Source organism: Sus scrofa, chromosome 15 (assembly GCF_000003025.6).
Source record: "Sus scrofa isolate TJ Tabasco breed Duroc chromosome 15, Sscrofa11.1, whole genome shotgun sequence".
Lineage (NCBI taxonomy): Eukaryota > Metazoa > Chordata > Mammalia > Artiodactyla > Suidae > Sus > Sus scrofa.
In genome coordinates, this window is record NC_010457.5 from 14693078 (window position 1) to 14713408 (window position 20331).

The 20331-nt window shown below is 36.3% G+C and overlaps 1 protein-coding gene across 1 annotated transcript in view; it reads right to left on the minus strand.

Moving 5' to 3' along the window:
• Positions 1-20331, minus strand: part of THSD7B (thrombospondin type 1 domain containing 7B) — a 1521641-nt gene that overhangs the window by 604083 nt on the left and 897227 nt on the right. Inside the window, 1 exon segment of the mRNA XM_021075621.1 lies at positions 7428-7676. Coding sequence (XP_020931280.1) covers positions 7428-7676 — 249 coding nt within the window.

The window sequence follows — 20331 nt, forward strand, 5'->3', positions numbered from 1 at the left end:
CAATCACCCAGGAAGCCACCTTGTCTTCCTAAGAGTGATGTTGTCTAACCCAAGGAATCCACCAAATTGGCTGGGGGTGGAGGGGATGCAGAAGGAGTAATGAATGAAGTCATTGCCCTGAAGCAAGGAATAGAGACACCCTAAATTACAAAAGCCAAAATTGGAAAAGTAGGCACATTTAGTGATTATTTTTAAAAGACTTCTATCCTACTAACGTCACATAAAGTGATTCTAATAGCAGTAGGATGGCAGGACCATCAGGGTTTTATAGCAACCCTGCCCTTTAGAATGCATGTTCTGCCACTTGCAGAAGGCTTAGAATTGCTTACAAAGTATGGATTCTTTCTCCTTCTAAAGGCTTGGATTTGAAGCAAAGCAACACAGAATAGAATCATATATGATTTAATGATGACAGATTGAAAATAATTGCATTAGTTAATAGTCATGTTTTGACTAAGCACGTATAGATCTGCAAACACTCATGGAATTGAAACCTTAGCTCAAGGTATTCAAATTAATGTGCGTATATTAAAAATCAGTGTACTTCAGCATGACTAATTTATGATAATGTCTGTTGTCCTTTTGAAGTTGTAAATGCATTTAGAAAAGAATTAACTTGTCATTTTTTTGCTGAACAGATGACCAAAATAATGGAAGCCGATCAAGCTTTGTACATTTTATGCTCTAGTAATTTTTTATTGAATAGAGTGGGACTATTGATTATGGAAAGCTACTATGAAGTGCGAACCTCTTTGCATCTTCAGCAGATGGTTTTGCTAGCCAAACTCCACATATGTATTATTAATAGACTTCTATCGCTTGGCACAGCATTTAACAGTACGTTAATTTTCTTACACTAGCAGGAGAAAAATCTTCCATCCAGGGGAACTGAAAGTGGCATAACAGGGACTCATGAAACAATAAGCACCAGTACAAGATGGACTCAATGAAAAGGCATCAGTCTCCTGCTGAAACTATTTACAGATTCTTTAAAACTGTTGTTTATTTCCTGAATCAGATTCTCCTGAGGCTTTCAGGTCGTGACTCCTTTACTCCTCAAGTGCTTCGGAAAACTGCTTAATTAAAACAATTCTAAAAAAGCTTCCCAATCCATTAATTTACAACCATTTCTTGAGCTCCTGTTATGTGGCAGGATATTAGGTGTTGTGGTAGATGATCAATGGGAAGCAATACAGTGGATGTGGTAGGCAATGTGTGTGCCATTCTTTTCTGGAAGGCAAACTTTATAAATTCAAACTGTGATCCACTTCTCACCCTTCTTTAAGTGACTCTTTTTTGTTTGTTTGTTGTTTTAAATATTATTGGGTTTTTTAAAAATATTATTGGAGTATAGATGATTTACAAAATTGTGTTAATTTTAGGCGTACAGCAAAATAAATCAGTTATACATATACATATATCATTCCTTTTCAGGTTCTTTTCCCACGTAAATTACCACACAATACTGAGTAAATTTCCCTATATTATACAGTAGATCTCCTTTATGTATCTATTCTATATATACCAGTGTGTGTGTATGTGTGTGTGTGTATGTATATATAAAACATCCCCTCAATTTATCCTTCCCCCCATGTTTTCCTTTTGGTAAGCATAAGTTTGGTTTTGAAATCTTTGGAACTGTTTCTGCTTTGTAAATTTTCTTGTATCATTTCTATTAGATTTCACATATTAGTGATCTCATACGATATTTTGTCTTTCTCTGATTTACTTCACTTAGTATGATAATTTCTAGGTCTATCCATGTTGCTGTAAATGACTATCTTTTTTTCTGGCTGGGTAGTATTCCACTGTAATATTATAACCAATGAAGACAAAAAATTCTATCTGGAAAACTAGACACACTTAGCAAAAGCAAGGCAGCTGCTGGGGACCACATCGCATCAAGTTCTCTGTGTCCATTCCTTCTCTGGGTAGATGTTCTTATTTAACCTCCTTTATGATGCCAATTTTAGATGCTCTTTATAAGAAATGACTTTGAATCCTTTACACAGGTCATATAATAAGTCTATGTATGAAATAAAGTACCCTGTGCATAATGTTCTAGAACTGCTCTACATTTTTTGAGCATTGATTCATTTATCCATTGTTTACCAAGCAGTTTCTCTCAGCCAAGGCTCTTTTATAGGTGCTATCCATTCTAACGTAGAAGAGAAAAAGAAATAAACAAAAAAATCTATATCCATATGTTTGGATGATTTGTGGGAACATCATCAATTAAACACTCTTAGAGAGTCAGGTTCTAGATGCTCCATTTTTTAATGAGTATATTATAGAAGATTCTTAAGATGAATAAACTAAGTAAACACAGGCTGAAATTTCCTGAATTCTCCAGAAATTAACACAGTGACAGGCTGAAGCAGGTGTTGAACAAACACTCTTCATGACATGTCAAACTCATTCCAGTACTCACTTCATTCCAATGGGCAAAGGAAGCCAACTTCCATGCCAAATTTTACCCACCACCTCTTCCCTTGGCTCCATTCCTGGCTTTAACACCCATCCAAAAGAGATCCATCAGTTAATCCACAGAGTTTTCTCAGTTAAAAAAAGAATTTTATCTTGAAAATCTGGAATCAGGATCAGTGCCTTAGAGAGATGCTAGGAAGAATCAGGCTGGTCACAGGAAGTTGTCTGACAAGCACATCAAAGCAGGCTACAGGAAAGCCAGATTTCTCAGTATGAAATCTGCCCAGACAGACCTTTTGCAAAGAATCTCTAGTTCTCCCATAATAAAAATAAATTCACATATACCAGAGATAAGAAGGGATGGATTATAAGACCACATCTGTTCAGTGCTATACCAGAGCACTAAAGCAATGTTTAGGAAACTGGCTTCCTATGCAGTATTATTACTCAGTCTACATAATACTATTAGCCATGTAGCTTCTGCCTTGAGACCTTCTTAAAGTTTTACTCTAATATTGGTCACTATCACCCTTTCAATAACACTGTCTTATAGTCGATTTTAAACTCCATCTGATCATTTAAAAGGTAAAACAGCCATTCTTGCATGAAAGCTGTTGCCTTCTGGTGATGTGGTGGAAGTCACTGGTAGGTCCTCTGAAGTGTCACTTCTAAGAAAGATGTTGACATTCTTTTTCAATGTTCTTGTGTGTTACAATGTCTTCAGCCAGAACAGGCTCTCTCCTTAAGCACAAAGGATCTTAGGTCACAGCTGTTCCAGCATCAGGTCATGTCTCAGCTCTCTGTGTCCTCTGCCTTTCCTTTATGCTCTCTAGTAAACAAGTCCACCTTATCATTTACAGACTCAGAATCTTTTCACCTCCCTCTTAGTTGAGATGTAGGATCTAATACTTTAGATGCTAATTGGGACATAAGAAAGAACCAAAGTGCCAAGGTACCTTATTAAACCCACACCTTCCAATGTTTTGAGACAGAGAATAATGTAACATCTAAGGTCATGATGTGCAATGACAGTAGATAAACACACCAAGAGAAGAGTTAGCCAGGATCAAGCAGATTTAAACCATCACTCTCATTTCTATACCAACCCCATAATATATGATGTGAGTTCTTAGTGTTACGTGGGGTGGGTACATAAATTTATAAGCAGACTGAGTAATACTGAAAGAGGGGTTTCATGAAGTCTACATATATCTTGGTCAAAAACAGCATAATTTTGAAACATGCTTAAAGTTACACAATGCTAACTCATGTATACAGTTGACCCTTGAATAACGTGGGGTTAGGGGATAATCCTGCATGTAGTCAGAAAATTTGCTATAACTGCTAGAGTCAGCTCTCTGTATCCACAGTTCTGCATCCATGGATTCAACCAACCTCAGATGGGGTAAACAGTAGTATATACTATTGAAAAAAAAATCCCCATCTAAGAGAATCTGCACATGTCAAACCAACCCATGCTATTCAAGAATCAACTGTCCTTCTAAAATATCCAAGTTAGCTTGACAATCTGGTCTCTGTCTCCTTTCAGGTTAACTCATGCTGGCTGCCCCAAGGAACTTCAAAAGTATTCTGACTCAGGGACCTCTTCTAGAAGGGGCAGCTCTAGGTCAACATTCCCTTCATGGAATATTGCCTTAGGGATTGGCACACATAGTGTTTGTAGTGAAATGGATGATCAGTGGAGTCTAGATGGTGAGAAGAGTAGCCCCCAGCTATGCAACTAAAATCCTTTGTTTGTTAATATTCATATGCAAGAAGGAAGCAAATCTCTAGATCATCTCTTCTTAGAATATTCTTCCTTTAATTACCTGAAAGGCTAATTTCCTCATTTTCTTCAAGTTTCCCACCCCTACAGATCCTGCTTGTTCAAAAGAGGCCCCTCTAATGACACTTTTAATTCTGTAACCCAAGTTGATCCCCCATCAAAATTTCCAAGAAGCCTCTACATGCTCTAACCCTTTAATTTTTCTGTACCTCATATAAAAGTATATAGTTTATTTTATTACTTTGGTATATCTTCACTAAAATTTAGGTCCATGAAAAAGAAGGGATTTCATCTAATCTGCTCTCTGAGGTAACCCAAACAAACACTGAATGTAGTGCTTGGCACGCAGCAAGAGGGCAGAGTATATTTACTATAGCAAAAATGGTGGAGGGGTAAAATCCAAACCACATTCTAAGAAAGGATATTTTTTTCTGGGGAGAAGGATGGTGAATTAAGTTGCTTGATGCATATGAATTGTTCATGAATTCTGGGAAAGGAGAAATGGACATTTTTGTTCCCTAAGAGATTTGAGTTTCCATTTCCCTTGTTCACAGTGAATTTTAATCACCGGTATCAAACTAGAAACAAAAGTTAGCACACGGCCTTTATGCTTTCCTGTGGTAGAGGCCATGGCTCAGATTTCAGACAAATAAAAATGTCAGCCAATGTTAATTTTGTTGCTGTTATTTATGCATTCTTCTTTCTACAACCAAGTGGAATCCTTAGTTAACACATCCTTTTCCCTGGTAAACACTGGTTGGTATTCAGTAGAGTTTCTAAGACCCCTATTTCCTACAAATTCACTATTTGTGAAGGTTTTTGAAAAGTGTCATGCTCAGTAACATTTCCAAACAGCATAACTAGAGGCTCAAGTTCATTTTCGGTGAACTTTGTCAGACCCAGTTTTCAGGTGTTTAAGATTCATTCAAATGAATCTCAATACAGAAATTAATCTTGAGTACATCCTGAAGTATTACTATTCCACGTTATTTTGTTAGAAAAAAATGACACTCACGAATACATGTATATGTGTGCCTATACCCTTATCTGGGTATGTCTTCTCTATGACTTTTATGAGGGTCAGTGTGATGCAGTGGAAAGAACATTGACTTTGAAGCCAAATGGACTTCAATTTGAAACTGAGCAATACCAGTTTACACCCCTTTTACTCTTAAAATGTCCCATTTGGATGATAAACTCTATGTTATTCTAAATAATCTTTATAAAATCTCTGATCTAGTTATTAGCCAACAGTAGATACTCAATAAAAGGTAGTCATTATTTAACTAAATTTGATCCAACTCAACTTTCTCAACATCATCAAAGAGGCACCACTGTGACTTCCAAGAAAACTGTAAAAGTTATAAACAAATAAAAGAATAAAAATGGTCAGATGTCTATAAAAAAAAAAAAAAACTCTTGAAAATATCAGGAAGAGGTCATTAGCCATTCCATGATAGGCAGAAAGGAGAAAAGTACCAATGTCAAGGTCATCATTAAACTGAGATTCTATTCCTGGCAGCCTAACATTGAGAACCTTCCTAAATTAGGCCTCCATAGGGAAATTTCCAAATCACTCAGAAGAAATAAATTTTTACTCCATTAAATTACTACAGTATGCCTCCCAAGGAAAGGAAGGATTCTCTTATTGGAGGAAAAGTACCTACCTGCAAATAGCAGCAACAAGAATCAGTGTTCTTGCAGTGCCTTCTATGTGCTGAGCACTGGGACAAACAGTGCTAGTCTGCAGCCATTCAAGCTCCAACACAGGCAGTATACTTAGACACATTTTATTGAAGACAAACCTATCTCAGAGAAGTGGTATAGCTTATCCAAGGACATACATTCAATAAGTGATGGTGATGTAAATTTAACCAAAGGTCTATCCAAGTTCAAAAGGGACCGAGACCTCAGGTTTTCTTTCCAGCCCTATGCTTTGCCCCAAAGTTAGTATCTTGAAAGATTGGACACATAATATAATTAAAAAGGATTCTGTGACAATGGGTTAATCTGTAAAGGATCATAGAGTACATCTGCTTTCTATGCTTTTCAGGCAAGAAATGACATAAATCTAAGGGGTCATTTTATTAAAAAATGAATAATCAATGATATAAGGAGTATGTTGAATTGACCTTGATTTCAATAGTGAGGTAGAGGAGGTGAGTGACTAAAAATCTGTGAACAAGAACTTGCTTCTCTATCTCTCTACCCGTACCCAACTCCATGCACGCATTATTTCAGGTTTAAGGGATAGCAAGGCTCCTTGACAACACCACTCAGCGGGTCTGTAACCCACTTTCCTTTCTTATATTCCCAGATAATTAATTTATACACCAAGTTATATATATATAAAGTTGCCCATCATCACTAAGGAAATGACCTCAAATCTTAGAGATGCTAAGAAACTATAATAGCAAAGATATATCTAAAATAGCTACAGATTTAAGAAACAGTTCAGGGCTGCTTTCCAGATGAAATTATCACAAATTCATCCCCAACAGACTTCTGAATAGCCAGCCTCAGTGATTTCTACCATTATCAAACTGGGCCTATCATGAGCCCACAAGCAAAACACACTACAGTCTTCTCCAAGGGCTATACAATCAGGCAAAATGTAACCAATATAAAGATATTAAAACATAGCTACTAATTTATGTCAACACTTCCCCCAGCATTCTCCAGTTCCTTAGGCACTCTGAAATAGAGACAATGTTCCAGACTGGCAGTGACTTTTAGAAAGAGAACAGCATTAGAAACAGGGTGCTGCCACTCATTAGCTATGTAATCCCAGAAGTTATTTCATCTCTCTGAGCACCGGTGGCCTCATGTACAAAATGCAGATTTTATGAATAGATTCTTAGGTTGTCATGAAATTAGATGTGATATATCAGGAAATGATAACTAATGGTCACAGAGTGTTTATGGTGTGCAGGGTGCTGGATGCAATAAGAACCACTAGTGGAAGAGTAAATGGAAGCACTAGATTTAAGTCACTTGCCAAAATTCACATAATTAGAAAGTGGACTGGAGCCCAGGGAATCAACACAGCCCATTCTCTTACCCCACTGTGCTACTCTGCCTAGTAGGAAATCCTGCATTGAGTAAAGACTCAACAAAATGTGAGCCCCAGCCGCAGTTATTATTAACATCCCTCTTCCCCATAAAATGAGGTCACAGAGAAGAGTGAATAATCACACTGAAGAGTACACAGTACCTGGGACATGGATGCAAAAGTTCGCCTTCGACAATACAGGCCTCTTTCTCGAGAAGTTCAGGGCAATCCTTTCCACCACCGATAGCAATGTGCTTCACATTCCGGCTCCTGCTCCTAAATCCTGGTGAGAGGCTCCCTGAACGGCACGTCTTAGAGCAGGGGCTCCAGGAGGACCACTCGGTGGTTTCGCAGTCTTTGGGTATGATGCAGGACCGTACAGTCAAAGGGAAGGGATCTTGCATGCAAAGGCTGCAGGAATGGAAGCACAGAAGAGTAGGCCATAGATTTAATGACTGGAATCAATAGTAGGAGGTGCCTACTCAGGGAAAAAAATAAATAAAAGGAAAACCAGCATAAGCTTTCAAGTAGGAGAAAAAAATTTTTTTGTCTTTTTTTTTTTTTTTTTTGTCTTTTAGGGCCACACCAGTGACTTATGGAGGTTTCTGGGCTAGGGGTTGAATCAGAGCTGTAGCCTCTGGCCTACACCAGAACCACAGCAACAGGATCTGAGCCTCGTCTGCGACTAACACCACAGCTCATGGCAATGCCAGATCTGTAACCCAATGAATGAGGCCAGGGATCAAACCCGCATCCTCACGGATGCTATTGTGGTTCATTAACCACTGAGCCATGACGGGAACTCCCAGGAAAAATTTTTTAAATGTTAGAGGCATCATGATAAAATATTGAAGGACATATATTTTCAGAATGAAAGCTCTATTTCATCTGGAACTGTTAAGTTACTTCACTCTTACCAGACACATATGTAAGGTCAGTTCACCTTGTACTGGTCCAAAGCATTATCAGAAATAGTGGAGGTTCTTCTAGTGCATGTTCCCCTGTGATACAGCCTATAGTTACCATCTGTTCACTGGTTCCTAGGTGTCACACGCTGTGGTGTACCTCACAGGCAATTTACCAAACTCTCATGAGTTTACATATTCTTATGTCCATTTGTATATGGTAATACTTAAGGTCAGGAGGGCTAAGTCATTTGCCTAAGGTCAAAGAAAGGTAAATGCAAGCTTTAGAGTATCAATTTATCCATCCCTTTAAATACTGGGCTATTAAAAAATAAACAAATGTGACATTATGTTTCCCCATACTGTTAGGCTCTGAGCATCAATTTCCTCATCTGCAAATTCAAGTGCTTTCAAATACTAACAATGTAACTGGCAAGCAGATTAAAAAAAAGATAAGATGATGTTACAATGAGATGACTCAACATACAAGCACTCACAATGATCAGGAGAACAACTAATGAGATGGGGATGGACCATCTGAAAACTCCAGGGGTGGGGATGAGGGGTTTCTAAGACAGAAGAACAACTGAGTTGTATTTTAAAAGATTAATGGGAACTTCTTAGATACAGAAAGCAGTCTATTTTCAGTCAAGGAAGTAGCATATTTGAAGCCTTGAGATAAAATATGCATAAGTGATTCCCTTCACTGTACATTGAAACTGATACAAAATTGTAAGTCAACTATACTTTGAGAAAATTTTTTTAAAAATTAAAAAAATATATTTACAATAAAAAACTATGGGGAGTGTCCATTGTGGCTCAGTGGAAATGAATCTGACTAGCATCCATGAGGACACAGGTTTGATCTCCGGCCTTGCTCAGTGGGTTAAGGATCTGGTATTGCCATGAGCTGTGGTGTAGGTCACAGACATGGCTTGGATCTGGCATCGCTGTGGCTGTGGTGTAGGCCTGTGTCTACAGCTCTGATTTGATCCCCAGCCTGAGAACCTCCATGTGGCATGGATGCAGCCCTAAAAAGACAAAAAAAAAAAAAAATTATGGGTATAGGAATTAGTGGTATGCTAGAGGTGGATTCCCTATTTAACATGGACCAATTGTTAAATTTTCAGGAATTTTGCAAGCCAGTTGATTTCATGTAAGTAGCTTAAAATTAGCCATTGTGGGACTATTTACAGTATAGAAATCTCCAACGCTATGCTAACCCCTTCTACTCTCCAGAACTGGTGGTCAATATTCACTAGCATACCAATGGGGAAAAATAAAAGCCAGCTTGTCAATTGTCATAAATTTGTCAATTTATGACACATAAATTTCAAAGAGGAAAGTGGATAAATATTAGGCATGTAGTTATTCAAAAGGTATGTCTGGAAAGGTTTCATATCATAAACTAAGGAATTTGGATTTAATTGAGCATTACATAATGTTAAGTGGAAGAAAGTCAGACTCACACATGAAGACAACAGTTAAGTATTTATTAGCATTCTTTTCTCTTTTTTTTTTAACTTTATTGTTAGCTTTTCCCTTATTCAGTTCAAGGCATCCATTACATTGAGGAAGAAAAGAATAATTCTGACAGGAACGTAAATCAAATAAAAGGTCAGTGTTCAAACAGTGACTTTCAAAATTAGGCCTATGAAACCTGGTAGAATAATAGCCTATGGACAGGATTTGGCAGTGTTTTCTCTGTATGTATTTAAAAAGAGAGACATATTAAAATATTTTCAAATTTCTGATTTGGGAAAATATGCAGATTAAAGGAATCACCAAGAAAAATGAATTATAAAAGATAGGCTCAGGAGAGAGTGAAATATGATCATATTTGGCCATATTAAGAGAGAAATATAGTGAGATTTCCAGAATGATTTTCTTCATGAAGCTGTAGAAGGTTAGTATGGCTTTCAACTGTCACATGATACAAGATAAACTTTTGGTCCAATCATTATTTTAAAGCCTATTCAGATCATATTATTCCCTTCAAAATGAAAAAGGCAATGTATACCTCATCACCATTACTCATTCCAATTAGATACTTGGGAGGCTTGGGATTGAGACAAAATAGGAAGAAGCTTCCCTGAAAATGTCCCACCTAAATCAGAATATATGATCAGTGTACAGTGTGGAGGAAGGAAGGGCTGAACTTTTTTTTTTTTTTTTTCTTTCTCTGGCTTATGACACAACAGAAAGCTGTTGCTCAATCAGAAGTTCCTAGATTTTAACTTCCAGAAATTACTTCTGGCCTAGTTGTGCCCCCAGCAAATTCATATGTTGACGCTCTAACCCCTAGTACCTCAGAATGTATTTTATTTGAACATAGAGTATTTAAAGAGGTAAATAAGTTAAAATGTGGTCACTAGGGTGGGCCCTAATCCAGCCTGATTGTGTCCTTATGAGAAGAGATTAGGACACAGGCACACACAGAGGGAAGACCACATGACGACCTGGAGTGAAGACAGCCATCTAGGGGTCAAGGCGAGACGCCTTAGAAGAAACCCAGCCCGCTGACACCACACATGATCCAGCCTCCAGACTGGGTCAGAACACATTTCCGTTTAAGTTACAGTCTTTGGTACTTTGTGAAAGTAGCCTTAACAAACCAAGGCAGAAATTTAATAATGTTTTAAAATTTGCATATGTTTTTAGAAAAAGAACATTAACTTCCAGGATGGATTTTCTTCTTCCTTTCATAAAGAAGATTCTACACCAGGCAGTTCTCTGTCTGCAGAAGTAGTGGTTTGGTTCTGACCATTTACCAGTTTTCACTCACTGTTGCTCATCTTCCCTGAGGTGACTCTTCCTATTATAAGGGAAGGAATAAGACTCCAACAGTGCAAGCTCTCACATGGAGCTGCAGGAATTAATCACAGTTTTGGTAATTTTGATAAATGTTCTTCATTCTTGGAATTAGGAAGGGCATATGTTGCACTGATTACATTTTTACTTATTTTAATGTTCTTTTTACTTATTTTAATGTTCTTTTTACTAACATGTCTCCTTGGGTACAAAAAATAATCATAAAAGGCACCACATAAGACCCTGGCCTAATTTGATCAGTGAGTTTTCTTTTTACTAAAATAATGGAATAAGTACTGAATGGTGAATTAGAAATATCTGCATCTCGAATTTTGCATCCAATACATTTGCATGCCCTTAGTCTCATGGCTCCTTAGTTTCATTATCTGCAGGAAAACAGAATAATAAAATGTGACCTGCTTACCATTCACAGTGGTGGGACCATTTAGACCTTATAATCTAAAGCTCCAAACAGAGATTATCGTCTAGCTGCAGAAATAGGACTCAATCCTTCCATAGAAGGTGGTATGCCTTTTTAATAAAACATAAACAGTTGATTTGTATTTTAAAAAAAGAGAAACTACGGTAATTATACCTCCTTGACATTTACAGAGTATGTTATCATTTGTAAATTACTTCATAAGTACTCAACAGTAAAGGAAATTCCTAAAACCCAAAATTGCTCTAGTTATTGTTACTTCCTCTGGAAATGTACAGAAATTTCTTTACTTACAAAATAAGGAAAGAAATTCTTAAAAGATAAAAATCAACAGCAAAGTTCCCTCATTTCATTAATATTTGAATTACCATTTTAAAATAATATTATCTCAAACATTCAGAAATGTGGAGTAGGAGTTCCCGTCGTGGCTCAGTGGTTAACGAATACGGCTAGGAACCATGAGGTTGTGGGTTTGATCCCCGGCCTCACTCAATGGATTAAGGATCCAGCATTGCCATGAACTGTGATGTGGGTTGTGGGTACAGCTCGGATCCTGCATTCTGCGGCTGTGGTGTGGGCCAGCAGCTGCAGCTCCGATTGGACCCCTGGCCTGGGAACCTCCATATGCCGCAGGTGCAGCCCTAGAAAAAGAAATGTGGGGTAAAATAATAAACACTCTCACGCTTCACTAGCATAGGCCAATGTGTGCTTAAGAATTCATTAAATAAAAATTTATGCAAACTATTGCCTTTGGAATGGATAAGCAATGAGATCCTGCTGTATAGCACTGGGAACTATATCTAGCCACTTATGATGGAGCATATGAGAAAAAGAATGTATATATGTATGTGTGACTGGGTCATCTTGCTGTACAGTTGAAAATTGACAGAACACTGTAAACCAGGTATGATGGAAAAAATAAAAATCATTTTAAAAAATTGCAAATTCAGAGGAATCCCCTGTCTCCCTGAAATCTCAGTTCCATCTCTCTCCCCCAGACACAGCCACTCTCCTGCAGTTGATTTTTATCATGCTCCACCATATTTATATATTTTAACTGAATACATATATGTTCATAACCAGCATTCATTGTCTTGCATGTTTTTAAAAGTTTTACTTAAATATTATTTTATTACACAAATTACTCTAAAACTTATTTTCCTCATTTAACATTATGACTTCTAGATACCAATGTTGGTAAATGCCAATAATATAAATTCATTTTTATTAACGATTAATATCCCAAAGTAAATACACGGCAATTTATTCTTTTCCCCAGTAGTATATACATTTTGATTGTGCTTAATTTCCTTTTTTTAAATTTTTTTAAATTAATTTATTTATTTTTGGTCTTTTTTTCTGGGGCTACACCCACGGCATATGGAGGTTCCCAGGCTAGGGGTTGAATCGGAGCTGTAGCCGTCGGTCTATGCCAGAGCCCCAGCAACATGTGATCTGAGCCTCGTCTGCGACCTACACCACAGCTCACACAACGCCAGATCCTTAACCCACTGAGCAAGGCCAAGGATTGAACCTGCAACCTCATGGTTCCTAGTCAGATTCATTAACCACTGAGCCACGACAGGAACTCCATGGTTGTACTTAATTTCTTATAATTCCTCAGGATTATATATGTGTCTCCATGTTGTTATATGTGTGGGCAATTTCCTCTAGTGTTTTTGACTGGAGTTGGGCCAAAAATACATAAACAAATGTAATTGGTTTGTGATTTTTTTCTCTTTCCTACACACTCAAAACTCTCAGTATTATCAGATTGACTTTTTCCAAAAACATTGAGAAAGGACATTTGTTTTTTCAGGTTACCATTGAGCTATACTCAGACTTTTCTCAACTCATTAGTGACTATTCTGATTCCCTGTCCTATGAATTAATCACTTATATTGTTTGTGCATTAATGCAGGTGGACTAACAGTTCCACAAAGATGTCCATATCCTAATCCCTGAAAGCTGTGACATGTTATCTTACATGTCAACAGAAACTTTACAGATGTGATTGCTAAGGATTTTGAGAAGAAGAGATTATCCCAGTTTATTCAGGTGAGCTCAATTGTAACTACAAGGGTCCTTCTAAGAGCAAAGAGTTGGTAGATGCAAACTATTACATTTAGAATGGATAAGCAATTAGGTCCTACTGTATAGCACAGGGAACTATATCCAATCTCTTAGAACATGCTGAAAGATAGTATGAGAAAAAGAATGTATATATATATGTGTATGACTGGGTCAGTATGTTATATACAGCAGAAATTGATATAGCATTATAAATTGACTATACTCTAATACAAATAAAATTAAAATAAATTAATTAATTTTTAAAAAGAGGGAGACATAGCGGCCAGAGACAGAGAAGAAGATGTGATAACAGAATCAGAGTCTGGGATAATGTAAGGCCAGGACCCAAGGGGTGTGGGCAGCCTCCAAAAACTGAAAAATGAAAGAAAGTGGATTTTCCCCTAGAACCTCCAAAAAACCCCAGAGTAATGTCTTCAAGATTTCTTAATGTTCAGGCATCTGACCTCAAAAACTGTGGTATTTTATAGAAGCCATAGGAAACTAATGCATTTATTTTCCTACTTGAGTGAATTTTTCTAATTGAATTTAAGAAGTATACTCATACACATATAGATGATGACAGTAAATAGACACATATAGAGAAATAATGATAGATTCTATAAGCAACCTGTTGTTTTTTCTATTTCTACAAATAACTTCCTGTAATTTTATTTTAAATTGTGTTTATAGTCTTTTTGTTGTACCCAATATTTTAGTTTGGTTTTAAGTCTTTCCCTTTATAGTCTGTGCTTTCTATACCCCCATCCCAGTGCCCTAAATTATGCTTTTATAATTTTTCTTCTATTAAAAACCTTTATATTTCTGATTTCATATTTAGCTCATCAGCCAATCTGATAAATATTTTCATGTATGGTGTTTTATAGGAAGCACCGCCTATAAAACCAACTACAGGCCAATTTCACTGATGAACATAGATGCAAAAATCCTCAACAAAATACTACCAAACTGCATCCAACAATACATTAAAAGGATTGTACATCATGATCAAGTGGGATTTATCCCAGAGATGCAAGGGTTCTTCAATATTCACAAATCAATCAGTGTGTGATACACCACATTAACAAACTGAAGAATAAAAACCATATGATCCTCTCAACAGATGCAGAAACAGCCTTTGACAAAAATCCAACACCCATTTCTGATAAAAACCTTGCAGAAAGTGGGCATAGAAGGAAACTACCTCAACATAATAAAGGCCATATATGACAAACCTCCTATTTTAGAAACACCAACATTAAACATATTTGTAATTCTTTTTTGTGTGTGTCTTTTTTTTTTTTTTTTTTTTTGTCTTTTTGCTATTTCTTTGAGCCGCTCCCGCGGCATATGGAGGTTCGCAGGCTAGGAGTCGAATCGGAGCTGTCGCCCCCGGCCTACACCAGAGCCACAGCAACGCAGGATCCAAGCAGCGTCTGCAATCTACACCACAGCTCAGGGCAACGCCAGATCATTAACCCACTGAGCAAGGGCAGGGACCGAACCCGCAACCTCATGGTTCCTAGTCGGATTCGCTAACCACTGCGCCACGACGGAAACTCCCATATTTGTAATTCTTGTTTAACCGACCTAATTTTGATAGTTTTTCCTATATACAGTATTTTTCTTTCAAAGGGATTTTGTCAAATTTATCTTTAAATTTTGTATTAATTTTAACATACTTTGCAATCAAATTTTAATGTCCAATATTTCTTTTCTTATTCCCTACTTATTTTTAATATTACCCAATTTATTTCATTAAATAACTCAATATCTTTGATAATATTAATTATAATATAATATTAATTATAACTTTTTTTTTTTTTTTTTTTTTTTTTTTTACTTTCGTGATCTTTTGCTCTTCTGGATGAGAATGAAGTACCACAAGCACGGATTGGAAGCTCTTTGATCACAGGTGGGGCTCAAAGGATGATAAGCATTTCTGTTGGCTGATTATGCAACACTCAGACCATTTAAATGGAGGCCCTTGAATGCTGGGCCATCAGTCTTTACTCTTGAAGCCACCTTTTCCCTAAGATAGGAATTCTCCCATTTCTTATTCTGTGTGTATAGAGCTGGTGGTTAGCTTTATGAAAACTGGCCAAAAGCTGTTAAGACAACTTCACAAACTATGGGTGATTTCATCTAACCTGGATGTTCACAGAGTGATCTTTCACTCTTAGACTATATTCTGCAGGTTAGGGAATAATATTTAGGCACATTGAACACATTTGTCCTGAGTTGCTTACTACCTATAATTCTTAAAACTTCCAAGAGTCATGTACTAGTCAGAATAGGATAAGCTATACTTTGATAATAAATAAACCCTGATATATCAATGATTTAAGAAAATCAGTGTTGGAAGTTCCCATTTTGGTGCAGCAGAAACAAATCTGACTAGGAACTATGAGGTTGTAGGTTCAGTCTCTGGCCTTGCTCAGTGGGTTAAGGATCTGGCACTGCCGTGAGCTGTGGTGTAGATTGCCGACGTGGCTCGGATCTGGCATTGCTGTGGCTCTGGTGTAGGCCAGCAGCTGAAGCTCCAATTAGACCCCCTAGCCTGGGAACCGCCATATGCTGTGGGTGCAGCCCTAAAAAGACAAAAAAAAAAAAAAAAAAAAAAGAAAGAAAGAAAGAAAGAAAGAAAATCAGTGTTTGTGGTGCTTTTGCATACAGTTTGATGCAGATTTTCTGCCACCTTTGAAGGCATTTCTCTACCTGAACACTTAAGGACCCAGTTTGTATCCATCTTAAAAATTCACTATCTAGAGTATGTGGCTTCCAAGTTCACCTTTTGGTAGAATGGAAGATAGAGTAGGAGGATGGTCCAGAGTGATTTAGGACTTTAGCCTAGAAGTGGCTTATGTTACTTCTGCCCACATTGCGTTGGACAGATCTCAGTCAAATGACCCCAATGTTACTGAAAAAAGGAGAGTGAAATATCTTTCTCTGTTATAGAGGAGGCAGAAATGTGATATGCAAATGTCTTTGTGTCTGATACAGCTATGTCAGGTAAAATGACTTGCTTCTTAGAGATCTTCCAACTGAAGGGGAGCTTTCAGCTTTTCTTTTTCCACTCTGCCAGCTGAACTACCCCTCATTCATTTACTTTTCAGCTCCCAAATGTGTTAACATTTCTCTTTAGATATTACATCCTTTTCTATGATATTTGTCCTTGAGAGTTTATGCCTTATTTATTCCTTTGCTGTTATTTAATAATCTGGGATTCCAGATTATTAGCAGTAATAAATGGTTATGTTCTGTTTGCCATATTTAATCAGAAACCTAAAAAGTTATTTGACACAAAGTTCTGCTAAAACCACATAATAATCTAATCTATAAATCAACAAATTCCTAGAGAGCTAGATCTACCTTATACATGAGAAAAATACTGGTTAGAAGTAATTAAAATCTATGAGTAAAGCACAGAAATGTGAAAGCATTTTCATTCCTATTATTCTTGTTCTAAATTATGTAACATTTGCTTATAGAACTTAGTATTTCCAAAATATGCTTTACCATTAAAAAGCTATTTTTGTGGAAGTAAAATTGCAACTAACTAAGAACGTACTTCAGCAACCTTAATAAAACTCTGGGCCATTCAAAAGTACAGTTATTCCAATTATTTAGCAAAACCACTGCTATGCATGTGGTAGCAGCTTATCCAAATTATAGCAGAATAACAAGGGAACAGTTGTTTCTAGAGCATAAGTACTCTAACTAGGAGAATGATTGCAAGAACGCATCATGAAAATAACACCAGGGAATAAAACATGATAGTGAAAAGAAGAAAAAGGAACCAGAACTTAGATAGGCTTAAAGGAGAATAAATTTGGGAAATCGGATAGAATATATGCTATTTATTATAATGATTTAGACTCCAAACTGGTAGCATTTTTCTGCCATCAGTCAAACTAATGGGAATATCTGGGGAAAATAAGAATAATAACCTAAAGAAAAAACATGTACACACTAAGTTTTATGTAAAATCCCTGGCTGTTTTAGAAAATAGACTAAAAGTGAGCAGCCCACTACATACATGATTGAGGAAGTAAAGATGTTTGAAAAGTTGAGCTTTTAAAATTTTGATGGAAGACAATTTTGAAAATTCAAGAAACAATTTTAAATTACCAAGACAAAATGTTACGGATTACTGAGAAATTTTAGGTAGAAGATTATGAATTTCCTTTTCTAAACTCGCTTCTTGGTCAAATTAACCTAAAGTAATTTATATCTTATAGGACTAAAAAATATTTTTGTTGGGTTAGAATTTATAACCAAGGGGGGCTCTGATTTAAATATATATAACTTTTTTTCCTTCTAACTCTCAATAAACTAAAACTAGGATATTAAAATGCCTCAAATTCTTATTTTGATTTATACCATTTTAAACTAGTCAACAGATAATAGACCCAAAATCATGCACTAAAGCTAAAATAGCACTATGAAATTATATTTCAAATATACTATTCAGTTAGTTGGTTCTGTAGGATACAGAGATTGTTCTATGATTACAGAAATAAGCACACAGATATACTGAGATATGACATTCTTGAGAAGAAATATCCTTGAGAGTGATATTATATCAAAATGTAATGTTTTTAGTATTGTGTTCATTTCCTGTTACCAGAAAACATTATTCAACAGAGACTTAAAATGCAGGGTAAGTCTCAAAATAAAATGGATTTTATCTTCTCCCAATTTCTTAGAGTACTAAGAATGATATGTTCGTACCTATTTGTGAATGTGTGTGTAAATGCTTAGATATGAAAGCAACATCAGCAATCATTTGAAAGTCTTCGCTGCTACCTTCATTTTATAGGGAATAAAACTGATGTCCAAAAAAATTATGTGATTTTCTAATGGGCATCCAGCAAAAATATAGAATGACCAAGACTAAAATTCAATTTTTCTCTCTTTTATACCAAAACTATGCTTACATTAATCCATGTGAGAGCTCTTCTCATCACAAACTCAAATTTGTAAGACTTGAAAGTTGCAATGAAAAAAAAAAAAAAAACCTGTCCTGACTTCCATTTTTGTATAACACTGGCAGTTGCCTGATTCTGAATTGCTACTATAATTAGTAGGTGGAATTTCCTACCATAATTATACCAAAATAAGAAGGGTAAAACAAACCACACATTATCCCTGTGTTCACCATTACAGGATACAGAGACTTAACACACACACACACACACACACACACACACAAACATACCCTCAAACCACAAGTAAAAAAACATTCTAACATATTACTCACTGACCCTCCTCAGATACAAGTTACTGGGTGTGGAAAGAAAAAGAGGAGGGGTGTCCAAAGAGAATTTGTAAAAAAGAGGAGTTAAAGACTTAGATGAATCACAGACAAATTATATCCAGAAAAGTTAAGTTTACCAATACCTTCAAACAAAAAATACAGGTCAGAACTTAGTAGTCCAGAGCAGTCTCGGAGAAGCATTCCTTTGGAGGATAATCATACAGAGAGAGGATGGCTGGTAGCCCAAAGAGATGAGGCAGTGAAGGAAAAGAAGGTAAGAGTGGAAGAAATTAAGGATCTTACACAGGCAAAGGTGAAATAAGACACCAGTCTTCCCCTCCACTACCACCAGCAACAAGGTCTATAAACAAAATGTCACCAAAGATGGCGGGACGATAGAAGAGGATCCTTTTGAAATAGGAGTTGTGTTCAAGATAGTACTAAAAACAGAAATAACCCAGACTATATCTATTCAAAACCACAATGAAAACCCAGAAAAATGTGAAAGATTTTCTGCTGGTAAGACGTTTCCTCCAAACAACAATGAATGAAGCAGTAAAATACTATCAATCAATACATGAAACTGCAGAAAATATCCTCAAATAAGCTTTTAAAAATATTTTTAAAAACTTGAATCAGAACACAAAACTCTGGGATGGACTAGGAGTTTAGAGTGAGTAGAATTAAACTAAAAATAAAATAAGATTATGTTTTTTTTATACACACACACACAGACAGTTGTAAATCAACTATATTTGGATAAAAAAGAATACAAAAACCAAGACCGCAATGGATAGAAAAGAGGAAGGAACAAAATGAGAACTGATTGAACTCAGAATGAAAATAGAAAAATTAATTTCAAAAATGAATAACAAATTACAAGATGCTCAAGAAAGAAAAGATTTAAATTAAAACATAATAGAAGGTTTAAAGGAAAATACAGGGAAGAAAAAAACCAAGAGAAATAAGATGGGTCAGAGAAAGTAGAAATGTAGGCAGGGAAGTCCAACATATCTGTATTAGGTGTCCTTAGGGGGAAAAAATCAATACACTGGAAAAAAATTAATGTTTACTAACATAATCTCCTCAAAAAATTTTTCCAAAAATAAAAGAAGACCAGAATCAATACATTGAAAGGATCCACCAAGTACCATGGAAACATGAACCAGAATAATCAACTTTGAGATACACATTAGTAAAATTATTAGACTTTCAATATTTAAACAAAAAGCAACTTACAGAATGGGAGAAAATAGATTCAAATGCTGCAACTGACAAGGGCTTAATCTCTAGAATATATAAACAACTTATACAACCCAACAGCAAAAAAACCCAATCAATCAATGGAAAAATGGGCAAAAGACCTGAATAGACATTTCTCCAAAGAAGATATACAGATGGCCAACAAACACATGAAAAAATGCTCAACATCGCTGGTTATAAGAGAAATGCAAATCAAAACTACCATGAGATATCACCTCACACCAGTCAGAATGGCCATCATTAATAAATCCACAAATAACAAGTGCTGGAGGGGCTGTGGAGAAAAGGGAACCCTCCTGCACTGCTGGTGGGAATGTA